Below are 14,902 nucleotides of genomic sequence, written 5' to 3' on the forward strand. Positions count from 1 at the left end.
CCTCAGTAAGGGAATACCTCACCAATATCATTTCTGTAAGTTCCTTTTAGCAAGATCATGGATGAGCTGCTCCCAAAATCTTTGTGAAGAAACAGATCTGTGTGATGCAAGGAGTGGACTATCATGGCTGTTAAAATATACCATTCTTCCCTTGTACCTTTTCCAAATGCAAATGTACTAGAAGAAAATATGGTAGGATTAAGAATAAAGAAAACCCATGGCAGGGAGGATTTACATACAACATATAACCTAGAAGCCATAAAATAAATACAAGACTAAAGAATTCAACTGTATAAAATAAATACTGCATGGAAAAAAAGTTTCATACGAAGTCACATGTCAGAAGACAAACAGAAGAAAACTGAAATTCATATCACAATATCCTGAATTCTTTTATACATACAGAGAACTCCTGAATGAGTAAGAAAACACTCATAGTATCAGTGCTGATAGACAGTGAAGAAAACCTCCAAATCTCAATGGCTTAAGCCATAAGAGTTTATTTCTTATCTGTTTTGTGTCCATGATGGGTCAGTGGAGGCCTCTACCATGTTGCCCTCACTGCAGGACTTACACTGATAAGCAGCTATATCCTCCATATATTCTTGGCAATTGTGGCAGGATGAAAGCAACTCCACGGCATCTTGCACTCACAATTATTTTTTTCTTTAGAGATTTTATTTATTTATTCATGAGTGACACACACAGAGAGAGAGGCAGAGACATAGACAGAGGGAGAAGCAGGCTCCATGCAGGAAGCCTGATGTGGGACTCTATCCCGGAACTCCAGGATCATGCCCTGAGCCAAAGGCAGATGCTCAACCGCTGAGCTATCCAGGAGTCCATGCCCTGGCAATTAAATGGGCCTGAAGTTGATACACATTCATCTCACAAATTATTAGCCAGAACTAGTTCAAGGCCCTGACTATGCCCAAGGAGACCAGGCTATGCCATACCGTGTGTGCCTGCAAGGAGAGGAGGACTTGACACTGGTGTGGAGCGCCAAGCTCATCCCATTACCGTGCCACATAATCTATGATTTATTTGGTTTCTCAACTGAAGGTCTTGTCAGAGAAAGACGATGGCATATTTCATTACATTCCACGTGCTGGTGCTTAAAAAAGTAAAAAATTCCTTTCTTTCCAAAATTGGTAGAGACATCATTCTGATCGACAGAGTGAATCTGGGGATCTGTCAGATAGATGACCCCTTTTCCATTACCAGTCACCCAGCCTAAAAGAGAAATAAACATGTCTGAGAATTAAATCCTCTATAAATGTCAGTGAAGTAGTTCAGAAAAATGAAAATGTATATACTTAAAGAGGTACTTTAATAACTCAGTCATATTGAGGTTAATGTTTGATAAGTTTCTGTTAAGGGATTTGTCTTGCGTATTCCAATTTTTGGTTTAAGAAGGGAAACTGAATATTAGGTAATTAAATTTGTCAAATATGACATACCTAGACCACCAGTTTTCAAGGAATTAGAGAGCAATAAAATGCACTTGGTTTAATTACTAAAGTCACAATATATCAAATATTTCTTTCATGATTCGTAAGTTGCTTTAGTGTCTAACTCATTAGTTCATCTGTTTAACAAATATTTACTGAGCATACATACTACAAGACACTGTTTTGAGTACTGAGGATTTAACAATGAACAAGTGAGTAAAAAATCACTATACTTACTGAGCTAACATTCTAGTAAAGTGGGACAGATTAATAAGCAATATAGGTAAGCAAACTATATAATACAACAGAGTGATGATAAATGCTATGGAAGAGGATAGAGAAGATCTTGGGGGATGGTCATAGTATCATTACTAAAAATAATGATAATAAACCTCATTTATCATTTAAATGAAGTGAAGAGTATCGGCTAATAATTCTGAGAAATAAAACACTAGATGAACTGAAATAAAATTAAAATATAAATGCAAAAAAAATTTTTAAAGTCAGATTTAAGTACACACAATTTTCTATTCTATAATGAATATCACACTTGTAATAAAGGTAAAGTGTTGAAGAAAAGAAAGGGTGGAAAGATTTTCACATATCAAAACATGCAATATTAAAAAACCTACATTACTCAAACACACAGGTGAAATTTTAAAAAGTCACTGTGGATTTGCACTAGAATTTCTTTTTAAAGATTTTATTTATTTATTCATGAGAGACAGAGGGACACACAAACATAGGCAGAGGGAGAAGCAGGTTCCATGAAGGAAGCCTGATGTGGGACTTGATCCCAGGACTCCAGATCATGCCCTGGGCTGAAGACAGACGCTAAACCGCTGAGCCACCCAGGGTCCCTCATGATTTGCTCTAGAATTAAGCTCAGTAGAATATGAGCCAGGTTTTCTTACTGATTATGTGACCCTGTAGACACTTGCAGAAGCTTTTTTTCCAGACATCATTTGCTACATACAGTAAAATCAATTAATTTAATTACAAATAGTAGTCTAGGCATTGAACGAACAGTCTATTATATAATGACTGGAAAGAGCTAGTTACAAGACCTCACATTTAATATGAATAGCATTAACATAAAAAAATAAATCTTAATTTCACATACCTTGTAAATCGACTACAACATCTCTATGATTAGAAAACTCGTAGGAAAAATGGCCATAAGCCAAGCCATATTCTGTGGCTTTGTATTCTGTTTTAACCACTTTTGTGTTATTCGATAATTTTACAAATTCCCCCAGTATGTAAGGTTCCACACTGATACATCCCTTTATTGTCTTGCCTTCCAAAATCTGAAAAATAGAAACGGAAGACAATGTACCATTATGGCTACGAAAGCCTCTGGCTTTGGGGTTGGGTAGACCTCACTTTGCCACTTGGGAGCTCTACTACTTCTGGAGATTTTGGTTTGCTCATTTGTAAAGCAGGTATTAAAATAACAGCTACCTTATACCATTGTTAAAAGAATTAAATGTATTTTTTTTTAAATTTTTTTATTTATTTATGATAGTCACAGAGAGAGAGAGAGGCGCAGAGACACAGGCAGAGGGAGAAGCAGGCTCCATGCACCGGGAGCCCGATGTGGGATTCGATCCCGGGTCCCCAGGATCGCGCCCTGGGCCAAAGGCAGGCGCCAAACCGCTGCGCCACCCAGGGATCCCTGTTAAAAGAATTAAATTAGAAAAATCCATGTAAAGTGCTTAACACTTTATGTGGCATATAATAGAACCTAAAATTATTATTATTCTTTTATTAAAATGCTCACTTAAAAATGAGGCCATGAAGTGACCTACCCTAGGGAGCTAGCTCGTCAGGACATGTAGATAGATCATGCATTGGAATGCTGGGCTGGAATATCATCTCAAGCATTTGTGTGTATGATCTATTTTGCAGTTGTTTCAAAGGTTAGAGTTAATGTGCTAAATGCCTGGTATAGTGCTTGACACAAAGAAAGTGAATGATAGCTATTATTGGAAGTAATAAAATATGAGTCTAAAAATGTCTTTGGCCAAAGTAAAATAATATGTATCTTTTAGGTGTGAATGAGCTAAGGATCCAATCTATTTGGGAGGCAGGGTATTCTTAATCCAAAAAAGAGAACAGTCTGTGGAGATGGATGGTTGCTTTTATATAGTTAAAAACAGATTGGTCTCAATGACCCCACAAGGCGGAGCTGTAATTCATAGGTAGAAATCAGAGGAAGAGAGATTTGGGCTAAATCTAAGAACTTCCTAACAATTGGAATTAATTGAAAGGGAAAAGGGAATAATTATTTTTTCTACATAAAAGTGTTTAAGCTAAAGTAATTACTTAGTAATTACTTTGTTGCCAGGGATAGGGACTAACAGATGTAAAACAGGGAATTCATGCATCATGTTGGGATAATTTGCACTTCATAAAATCTTTAGGGTCCTTCTTCTCTCTTTGAAAGTACAGACAGTACACAGAGAAAGGACGCTAAAATCGCTAACTTGACCATGTGGGACCAGATACCAGAATTAAAAGAGTGACTTGGAAGATCCAAATGATGTATTCAGGGTGTAGAAGGTCATGGTTCTTACATATTTCTCGAAGTAGATGAAGCAGATAAAGTAGGTGAAGGATTCTGGTAACTGAGTTTATTGGATTTTTAAAAAAGATTTTATTTATTTATTCATGAGAGACACAGAAAGAGAGGCAGAACATAGGCAGCAGGAGAAGCAGGCTCCCTGTGGGGAGCTCGATGCGGGACTCAATTCCAGGACCCATCACGCCCTGAGCCAAAGGCAGGTGCTCAACCATGGAGCATCCCAATGCTCAGGCATCCCAGGCATCCCAAGTTTATTGGATTTTACCAAAAATCTAACCTAATATATACTTAGAGGCCCACTTAACCAAACCCTAGCTCTCTTCAATCTTACCAGCAATACCGTGGATGGGATATAGAATATCTGTGTTGGAATATTTTGTTCATAAAGTCTCTTGTTAAATTCTGTCACATAGTGCTGGGCGGTCATTTGCCGTTCCACATCAGTGAAGTGGTGCCAGAGTCCCTTCTGCTCCTTATATTCTTTCCCAACATATCTATGACCAGAGAAAAAAAAAACACACAAAAGAAATGCAAAAGTGATCTTATCACAGAGTAATGAGAGTGGAGACCAGAGGAGATATGCAAAAATGCTTGAAAGATGTTACTCTTTCTCTACCTTAGACAGTCAATATTCGTTATCTTGACTTATCTCAGGACTCAAATAATTTCGTAAGGCCCTCCTGAACAACAGAACATAATTCATGTTGGCTGACGGTGATGGTTAATTGTATGTGCCATCTTGACTACAGTGTGCCCAAATATTTGATCAACCATTATTCTGCATGTTTTTGTGAGGGTGTTTTTGGATGAATTTCACATTTAAATCAATAGACTGAGTAAAGCAGGTCTCCCTCCCTAATTTGAGTGGGCTTAATCCAATCAGTTGAAGGACAAAAGTAGAACAAAAAGACTGACCTTCTCCCAAGTTAGAGAGAATTCCTCTTGCTAAACTGCCTTTGAGCTGGGACACTGGTCTTTTCCTACTTTTGGACTTGAACTGAAACATCAGTTCTTCCTGCGTCTTGAGCCTGCTGGCCTTTGTCCTGAAACTATACCATTAGCTCTCCTGGGTCTCCAGCTTGCCAGCTGTAGATCTTGAGATTTTCTGGCCTCTATCCATGCAAACCAATTCCTGACAATACCTCTCTGTCTATATGTATATACATCTTCTTGGTTCTTTTTTCTGAAGAGTACTGTCTGATACACTGACTAAGGATGATACTGATTATAGAGAGAGTGTCCACGTACTGTAGCAGTTTGTCAGACTTCCTTGGTAAGCCAAGAGAGCCAGGATGGACCCTGGAAAGTGCAGACTCTGCAACCAGGTCTTTTACTACCTGCAATGTGGCCATACACAGGTCAATTAATCAATCTGAAGCCTTCCTTTATCCTTTCCTTATGTGATTACTTCGTTACAAATACTTGTTTCCATCATCACCTATTATGTGTGTAGCACTGTGCCAGTCCTGAGTGTTTTAAAGGAAGTATGAAATATTTGTATATTTCAAGGACTTATGCATAGCTGGAAACAAGATATGAGGCAGTCAATGATTAGGTGCTGAAAGGAGCAAAACAGTAACTGTCACACCTTACCATAGTTTATATTTTGCTGTAAGCTAGTGTCAATTTACAAGGAATTTGCATGTGTCTAGATCGACCTCCAAAAATCAAAGAGAATTGTTAGTTATAGACTTCAACTAGAGAAAACTCTCTCCAGAATGTCCAGCTCTTGGTTTTGGCTCAGGTCTTGATCTCAGGGTCATGAGATTGAGGCCAGTGATGGGCTCTGCACTCAGTGCAGAGTCTGTCTGAGATTCTCTCTCTCTCTCTCCCCCTCTCTACCCCTCTCCCTGCTTGAGCTATCTCTCTGGAAAATAAGCAAACAAACAAATAATAAATAAATAAATAAATAAATAAATAAATAAATAAATAAATAAATAAAATCTTTAAAAAAATAAAAAAAAAAGGAAATCTGACAGAGGAGGAACCTCTATGGCATCCGAAAGCAGCCAGTAGAGGAGCAGTTGTCACAACGGGGGTCCTGTGCTGCAAGCATTTCTACTACGGGCAGACCCTGGGCCTGCAATAACTTTGAATCAGTTCAGAACTCTGAGCAAACCCCGGTACTGGAGCACTTCCCAAATATTCTATCAGAGGACCTCCAGGGCTAGGTACAGGATCATTAATCTGGGAACAGAGGCTCATTCTTTCTGGCATCTTATGCCATTTTGTGGGGATCATTTTCTTTAGTAAGGATTTGTTATTTGTAAACTCTTTTTTCTTTGACAGCTTTTAAGATTATTATAAGATCTTTATCCTTGGTGTTCTGAAGTTTTATTACTATGTAGCTAGAAGTGGATTTTTGATTGCCTGCCCTCTTTTCTTTTCTTTCCTCCTTCCTTCCTAGTTTCTTCCTTCCTTCCTTCCTTCTCTATCCTATTTAGGATTCACTGTGATTCCTGTACTCAAAGATTAATGTGTTTTGACAATTTTGGGAAATTATCACATATTATCTATTCAAACAGTAATTCTTCTCTATTTGCTCTGTTATTTCTTTCTGATCAGACATACGTTGGACCCTCTCAATCCATCTTCCACATTTTGTATGCTCTCTTTAATTTTCCAACTCAGCTTCTCCTATGATGCATCCTGCTGTATTAGTTTCTTAGGGCTGCTATAACCAAGTGCCATAAATTGAGTGATTAAACAAAAGAAACTGATTCCCTCACAGTTCTGGAGCATAGAAATTCAAGATCAAAATGTCAGCAGGGTCATGTTCCATCTGAAGCCACTAGGGAAGGATGTTTTCCAATCCTCTCTCCTGGCTTTTGTTGGTTCCTGCCTTGTGGCAACACAACTACAATGTTACATGCATCCTCCTTGTGCATGTCTATCTCCAAGTCTCCTTTTATAAGAACACCAGTCATAGTGGATGAGGGGCCCACCTAACTCAAGCATGACCTCATCTTAACTAATGATATCTGCAATGACTCTATTTCAATAAGATCACACTCTGAGTACTAGGGGGTAGGACTTCAACATATGAATTTGAGACTACAGTACAGAACTATTAAAAAATCATTTCGGGTCCCTGGGTGGCTCAGTTGGTTGGATGTCTGCCTTCAGCTTAAGTCATGATCTCAGAGTTCTGGGATTGAGCCCCACATTGGGCTCCCTGCTCAGTGGGGAGCCTGCTTCTCTCTCTGCCTCTACCCCTGCTCGCGTTCTCTCTCTCTAATAAATAAAATCTTAGAAAAATCATTCAATCTATAACACATGGCTTCATCACCTGGATATGTGATATGGGGCAAGTAACTTAACATCTTTGTGCCTCAGTTCCTTCTTCTGTACAGTGGGGATAATAATATTTATCTCATAGTGTTTTGTGATGATTAATTAAACTAGTATATAAATTATGGGCGGCCCGGGTGGCTCAGCATAGTTTAGCGCTGCCTTTGGCCCAGGGCATGATCCTGGAGACCCGGGATCGAGTCCCACATCAGGCTCCTTGCATGGAGCCTGCTTCTCTCTATGCCGGTGTCTCTGTGCCTCTCTCTCTCTCAGTGTGTCTCTCATGAATAAATAAATAAAATATTTTAAAACATAAAAATAAAAATAAATAAAATAAGGCTTGGCACTTAAATACTTGGTAACTATATTTACATGTTTCTATTATTATTATCATCATCAACAACCTTTTCAAGAAATAAACTTCCACTATTTAAAAATCACCCAATTTCTCACTGTCTCTCATTCCCTCTCTTCCTATTTATTTCTTACATTATTTAGATTTGGATAAATAACAGGGTCCACCTTAAAATTCTGGCTTTACAGATCTTTTTAAATACACAGATGATGTAAAATTAGGCCTCAAACACAATGGGGACCACCTGAGGTGACTAACCTTTTCAGGTGAGCTTTTGCTTGAAGTTGTCATCAAGAACTAAGGCCAAACAAAAAATTTTTCAAGTGTTTACCTCAGTGGGGTGTTTTTAGAATTTTTTAAAAGATTTATTTATTTATTTGATAGTGAGAGAGAGTGCAGGCAGGTGGAGGGGCAGAGGGAGAGAAAAATCTCAAGCAGACTCCCTCTTGAATGGGGAGACTAATGCAGGGCTTGATCTCACAACTCTGAGAGCATGACCTGAGCCTAAATCAAGAGTCAGACACTTAATCAACTGAGCCACCCAGGCACTCAGAGGTGTTGTGCTTTTTTTTTTTTTTTTTTTTTTTTAAGATTTTCTTTATATATTCATGAGAGACAGAGAGAGAGAGAGGCAGAAACATATGGGACTCGATCCCAGGACTCCAGGATTACACCCTGGGCTGAAGGCAGTGCTAAACCGCTGAGCCACCCAGGAATCCCTGTTTGTTTGTTTGTTTGTTTGTTTTAAGATAGCTTTTTCCTTCAGTATGTAGCCATTCCTGCATCCCTGCTTTATCTGGATGGTCTCTAAACTCACTCCCTTACATGTGTAACTTCATATTACAGATGTCAATGCCATCTCATCCCACCCCACTCAAAACTTCTATAGTGATGTCGTAAGGGCTTATGCACCCATATCCCTGGATAGTCTTCATCCCTAGCCTCACAGAATTTTCCTACCTTTTTTGCAGGCTCATTTATTTACGTATAAATGGTTTCCATAGTTAAACTAGACTTCTTGCCAGCATTTTTAGTGGGAGTGTTTGAGGCTCTCTGTTCTGCCATATGGCCAGAAACTCCATTTTTCTTATCTTTACAATGAGAGTAACAATGTCTCCCTGAGAGGTTTGACATCATGTACGTCTATGTAAAATGGCTGAATAATGTTGGTCAGTGTGTGGTAACTTGCTATTAATTAATGAGGAGGAGGAGGAAGTAGGAATCTGAAAATATACAATGTGGACAACTTTTCCAGCCCTTTCAAAATCTCATAAATGATTAATTAGCAAAAAGGCATAAGTAGCCCATTTTACATTAGTGGTATAGATGTTTTAAAGAAATACCTCCCCAGAGTTTCTTCTTGATGAAGATGATGAACCCAAAAAGCATTTCTTTGTCTGCCTTTCTTCTTCACATTCAGGTAGTCCCCCAAATATACAATAGTTTCTTGGGCTGTCCATAATTCTGATTTTTTAGAGTATTTTAATAAAAGAGCATCTGGGAACAAAAGATAAAATAAAAATGGATGTTATTTTCAAAGAGATGTTACAATTCATGAATAAAATCAATGTGACACAAATTTGAATCCAGCTTGTCTGAAATCTTCAGCTTCTTTAGTCATTTTCTCATATTTCAGCCTCCTCTCTGACTACTACTACAAAGCTAGTGTAGTACAATAAAAAAGTAAATATAACAAAGATTCGCAAAATCCCTTGCTTATGATGGCGAGAGATTAGGGTAAGACCAGAGTTTCTATATGAAAATGGTGGAAAACAAATGGCTTTTTATTTATTTTATTTTTATTTTGTAAAGATCATTTATTTACTTATTTGAGAGAAAGAGATAGAGATAATGGAGAGAGCATGAGCAGGGAGGAGAGGGAGAAGGAGGCTCCTTCCTGAGCAAGGAGCCCAATGCAAGGCTCAATCCCAGGACTCCAGGATCATACCTGAACCGAAGGCAGATGCTTAACCGACTGAACCACCCAGGGGCCCCAACAAAGGGCTTTTTAAATAGCAAAACCCCAGAGACCATCTTGGAAGAGTGATATATGCTTGCACCTTCTAATTATCTGGGGGCGCCAGATAATGCAGCCTACTACCTGTGCCAAATGATATAGATCAAAATAAATGAAATATATCTCAGAGATTCCTGGCAACTCCAGAAATCATGGTTACCCAGAAGAGTGCACCTTAATTTTCTCTTGTTTTAAGTTGGGAAAGTCCAGGAATTACTTGACAAAACACAGCTAACTGTACAAAGATGCTACTCAACCAAAAAAGGAAAAGATAAGAAGGAAAAGCAAAGGGGGGAAATCCCTGGGTGGCAAAGCGGTTTAGCGTGTGCCTTTGGCCCAAGCATGATTCTGGGGTCCCAGGATCGAGTCCCACATCGGGCTCCCTGCGTGGGGCCTGCTTCTCCCTCTGCCTGTGTCTCTGCCTCTCTCTCTCTGTGTGTCTTTCATGAAGAAATAAATAAAATCTTAAAAAAACAGAAGGAAAAACAAAAAGTGTCTCTACCTTAAGGAAAGGCAGAACAGTGCTAGCAAGAAAGCATTTATTTGAGAGGAAAGACATGAATTCTGAGGAAGAAGTGCAACATTTTGGGATCCAAGTTAAAATGAAGTGAAAAAGGACCTTCTGTACCAAGGTTGTGATTATGAGTGAAGTTACAGGAGACTCAGGAGAGAAAGTATGCAAAGTAAGATAAACTCTCAGGTCTGGGGCTGGGGAGGGAGAAGACTGGCGGCTGTGAAGAGTGACCACATTTGGGCCTCTCAATCAGAGAAGCTGAGGGTGGAAACAAGGTGAGCTGCTTGCACACATTCATACGAACGATAATGAGCTGAGGGAAGAAAGAAGGAGGATGTATAACTTGCTTTGTTTCTTTGGGCTTTCTCTGTTTTTCTTATCTGAACACTAGGGATGGTAATGTTCCCATAATGGGTTTGAGATCATGTACATGTGGCTTTTTACCCATAAACTGGCACATAGGCATAACAATAAAGCAGTTACCTAACTCTAAGAAATGTGATTCTGAACCTACAAAATCCCTAAAAAGGGAATAGTGAATAGGGAAAACCTATTATAGAAGAACATTTTGCTTCTTTTTTAACAACCTGGTCTGTATTTTAGTCTTCTCAAGGCAGCAGGCCAAACACTGGAATACTTTGAAGCAAAGTTACTGACATTGTCTTTCTAAAAACTCACTGAAGAGCTACTAAAAAATACTGATGCCTGAATCCAAACCTCAGACACCCATTAGACTGGAATCTCAGGGGTGAGGTACTGGAAATTTAAAAAGCTCCCTCCCCCCAGGGGATTCTTATATGGTCCCAAGATTGAGAATCACAACTTTATTTTATTTAATTATTTATTTATAGATTTATTTACTTGAGAGAGATTGAGAGAGAGAGAGCACATGCATGAGTGGAGGGAGGGACAGGAGAGAATGAGAGAGAATCTTCCAGCAGACTTCCCACTGAGCATAGAGCCTGATGCTATGCTCCACAGGGTGCTGGATCCTAGGACCCTGAGATCATGACCTGAGCTGAAATCAAGAGTTGGATACTTAACTGACGGAGCCACCCAGATACCCAGAGAACTACTGCTTTAGTATCTAGTGCTTAGCAACCCAAAGAGTTGTTTCTTTCTTTTCAAATAATTCTTCAGTATCTTGGAGGGTGCTATGATGTGATCCTCTGGGCTAAGAGAAGAATCTTCTTTGGTCTTCTTCCCAGACTCTCCACCACTTCTAAGCTGTGATAGACACACTGACTACTGGGTGGCCCCAATCCAGGCTCCCTGCTATGGTAAGTGACCTTGAGTTGTTCCATAAGCAAGAAGTAGTTGCTGATTGCAACAGTAGGGGGCACTTGCTCAATTCACTGGCTGGAAAGAAACCTTGTGGACAGGTGTGAAAATCTCTGCCTAGCAGAAGAGTGATGTTTAGGTCAAACTGCCCTCTAGAATCTGAAAGGGAAAAACAGAAATCAGGTGATTGGTAATGAGAATCCATGGAAAAGACAGATGCGGAGTGGATATGGCACACAGAGCTGTTTTAAATCCTAATGACTGTTCCTTTGCCCTGTAAGATTCTTGTCTGCCTTACTGCTTTGTGTATCTTTATAGCAAGCCCCCAATATATGAGGTGGCCTGAGTAAGCCTCTAGTCTTTGTGACCATTACAGTCCACCACACCAAGAGTGAGGGAAATCCCTGAAGTACATATTTTCTGTATATTCACAAAGCAACTGGGGTCTGTGTCTTTCATGAATTTTAAGTGATCTACATATCAAGTTCTTCAGAGGACCCCAAACGTACATAGAGGCTTCCTGAGGCTATACCTACTGAAAAGGTTGTACTCACTGTGTGCTTGGTGGAGTTGATTAGGCTTAAAAACTCCAGTATTCTCCAGTCTCTTTAATAGCCAATCATGTCTCACCCCTGCCAAGAGTTTTTCAAAGTCATCAGGGTGCAGGGTTCGAGCCTCTAGGATCTCTTGCCTTGTCATTCCTGGCAATGAAACAAAAGAACTTCCACTGGAATTCAGAAAGGACCATGGGTTTTCCCCCTCAGAAGAACCGCTAGAAAATGCGGGTGATTTCAACCACCATGCTGAAGATGAGCTGGAGTTCTGGCTGCAGTTTAGAATACTTCCTGGCTTGTTTCCTTCCTCCGTGGTAGTGCAGTCCTTGCTAAGATCAAGGAAGGCAACATTACTACTTACAGATGGGTTAGGGGTCTCAGCCCCCTGACCATGCGGCTGCCTCAGAGCACATAGGCTAGAAGAGCCACGTCCACTTGTGGGGTGAATGTCTGTGCTGTCAAGCAGTTGGCCCTCCTCATCTACTGTGGAGGCCTCAGGGTCAATGTCCTGCTCTTTCACTGAGCCACTACTCTTTCCTGAGTCAGGATTTTGAACAGGCCAAGGAAAAGTGAAAGAGCTACATGCCATCATGGAACTTTTGTCCAGAGAATCCCCCATGACTATGTGAGAGTCTAAGGGCATAGCCTCTTCTTTTTCCACTGTTTCTCCTTCCGGGTCAACCCAGGAGGAGATATCTTTAAATGTAAGGTCCGTGCCTCTCTTGATTTCTTCTCCATGCCTGTCTCTGGCATCACAGTTGATTTCTGGAGATTCAATTAGTTCAAAGGTTTCTTCTTCTTGGACCAAAGGATATGTGGCTATGTTCTTGGGCCAAACAGAATCAGAAGAGGACAAAGAAGCAGAATCAAACAAGCGTCTGGAATGAGAAGTATTTCTGGATCCCGTGTTTCTGACTTTCTGTACACCTTCTGGAGCTCCTAGCAGCTCTGCACCAGAGGCCAAGAACATGCCTGTTGTATTATGAGGACAAAAGGTTGTCAAGGGCACATGTTTTTGTAGCTGATTTTGAGAAGACTCTAAACTGTCATCCTTGGACACTTGGAGAGAGAGACCATAAAGCTTTGAAGACAGTGGATGTGAAGCTTTGTTTTCCTCATTGAGCTCTACCTCTTCAGACAAGGCAGTGGAACACTGAATATCCACAAGATGTTCTTCTTTGCAAGGCTCCTTTCTGGTTGGCCTGTCATCAATATAATTTACTTCTTCCCAGCTTGTAGAAGAACTAACCCTTGATAACTTGCTCCAAGAACTAGAGCAATGACTGTCACTCAGAGACTTGTTCAAAACATCTCCTTCACCATGGCTGTAGTCTGGTGGCTCAATCTCAGTCTCTACATCTTGATCCAAGGAGACTCGAAATGTATCAGAATGAGTCCAGTTTTTCCTTCCTTTCCTCCTGAGTTTCTCCTGATTATTCTTAACCATTTGGGAGGAAGATATTACCATGCTTTTTTGAAAATGTGGTTTGTCTTCAGTAGTACATACAGTATCTATGTTTCTTGTCTCGGTTTTTAGAGTAGTGATACAGACTTCTGTTTTTGTATCTTTCTGTTTATTGTTGTTTCCACAAGAGCTTTCAAATACTTGACACACTGAAGTATGGTGCTGTGAATAGGCTTCAAGGATTTTTTGGAAATCCACTTGCCCATGCAAGATGGGTTTATCCAACCCATGCTTGAAATTCTCTGGAACATAAGACTTGTCATCTAAATTTGAGAAGCTTTGAATTTGTAAATGATCTTTTACATGGGCAATAATTGACAAGATCTCCTGAGAGAGAACTTCTCTCTCCTGACTTCCAGAGGAAGTACTGAAACTGTACAGCTTTCCCATAGCTTTATTACAGAGCTGACTTGCTACATGGATCATCTCTGTTTCCCCGTAGAGTCTTTGGTGCACTGTGGTAAGGCCGAAAGCAGCTTTGAGAAGACTATGAAGCTCTTGTTTTCCAGTAACTGGCTCATCATATCTCTTGGTGAGGAGGCCAATTTCAAACGCTTCTTTGGCCTCATGCAGATATGAATTTTTCATTTCTGGAGGACAGTCATTAGAACTGCTGTATGACAACAAGCATGTGCCACGGATATTCTGAGCAAAATACCAAATACAAAATCAGAAATTGAATTAGAAACTGGAAGTGACAGGAAAAACTTCATTCCTGGGGGGGGGGGGGGCAGTAATTAGAAATATTTTAGGAAAATAAACACTTGCCAGATATTCTAAAAAATATATACAATCAAGTATTGAGTCAAGGACCTAATATCTTTTTGGTGAATCAGGAGCAGGGCCTGGGATACATGTGATTGGTTGGCATGAGGGGGAAGAAATTAGTTTTAACTACAATCTTGCTGTTTGCTTCATACTTTAAAATTTTTTTTTTATTTATTCTTTTTAGTAATGTCTACACCCAATGTGGGGCTCGAGCTCATGACCCTGAGATCAAGAGCTGCATGCTCCTTTAACTGAACCAGCTGGGCGGCCCCAGGCCTGATACTTTTTGATCAAAGATGATAAATTTGTTGTTGCTGTTACTGTTGTTGTTAGTTTCAACAAAGAGAGTCTATATATGGGAAATGGACATAGTAATTTTCTCTGTGAAAAGGAGGCTGCTACATACAAAAACATCATTTATTTAATAGTACTCAAAACAACAGAGTAGCAGCTTCCAAACCCCTCTGCACCTGGGCAGTATTTCAAAACGAGAGATTTCGGGGTACCAATCCCAGAGATTTGCATTTAGTGGATATAGGGTGGACTAGGAATGTGCATTTCTAAAGGACTCCTTGGGCAATTCTGATGTGCTTGGCCATTGGTCTAAGGCAGACAATAT

General features: G+C 39.8%; 1 protein-coding gene across 17 annotated transcripts in view; it reads right to left on the minus strand.

The window, feature by feature from the left end:
• Positions 1–484: 484 nt before the first annotated feature.
• ALPK1 (alpha kinase 1) overlaps positions 485–14,902 on the minus strand; it is a 136,298-nt gene continuing 121,880 nt past the window's right edge. For 16 of the 17 annotated variants that reach the window (XM_038581883.1, XM_038581882.1, XM_038581871.1 and 13 more), the window contains 5 exons: positions 12,051–14,160; positions 9,028–9,181; positions 4,370–4,532; positions 2,575–2,761; positions 485–1,233 (listed from right to left, as the gene is read on the minus strand). In XM_038581883.1, coding sequence (XP_038437811.1) covers positions 1,034–1,233; positions 2,575–2,761; positions 4,370–4,532; positions 9,028–9,181; positions 12,051–14,160 — 2,814 coding nt within the window. In that variant the 3' untranslated portion in view covers positions 485–1,033. Of the gene's footprint in view, positions 1,234–2,574; positions 2,762–4,369; positions 4,533–9,027; positions 9,182–11,212; positions 11,656–12,050; positions 14,161–14,902 lie in introns of those variants that run through there. The other variant, XM_038581884.1, reaches the window with a different exon arrangement.

This window comes from Canis lupus, chromosome 32 (assembly GCF_011100685.1).
Source record: "Canis lupus familiaris isolate Mischka breed German Shepherd chromosome 32, alternate assembly UU_Cfam_GSD_1.0, whole genome shotgun sequence".
NCBI classification, from domain to species: domain Eukaryota; kingdom Metazoa; phylum Chordata; class Mammalia; order Carnivora; family Canidae; genus Canis; species Canis lupus.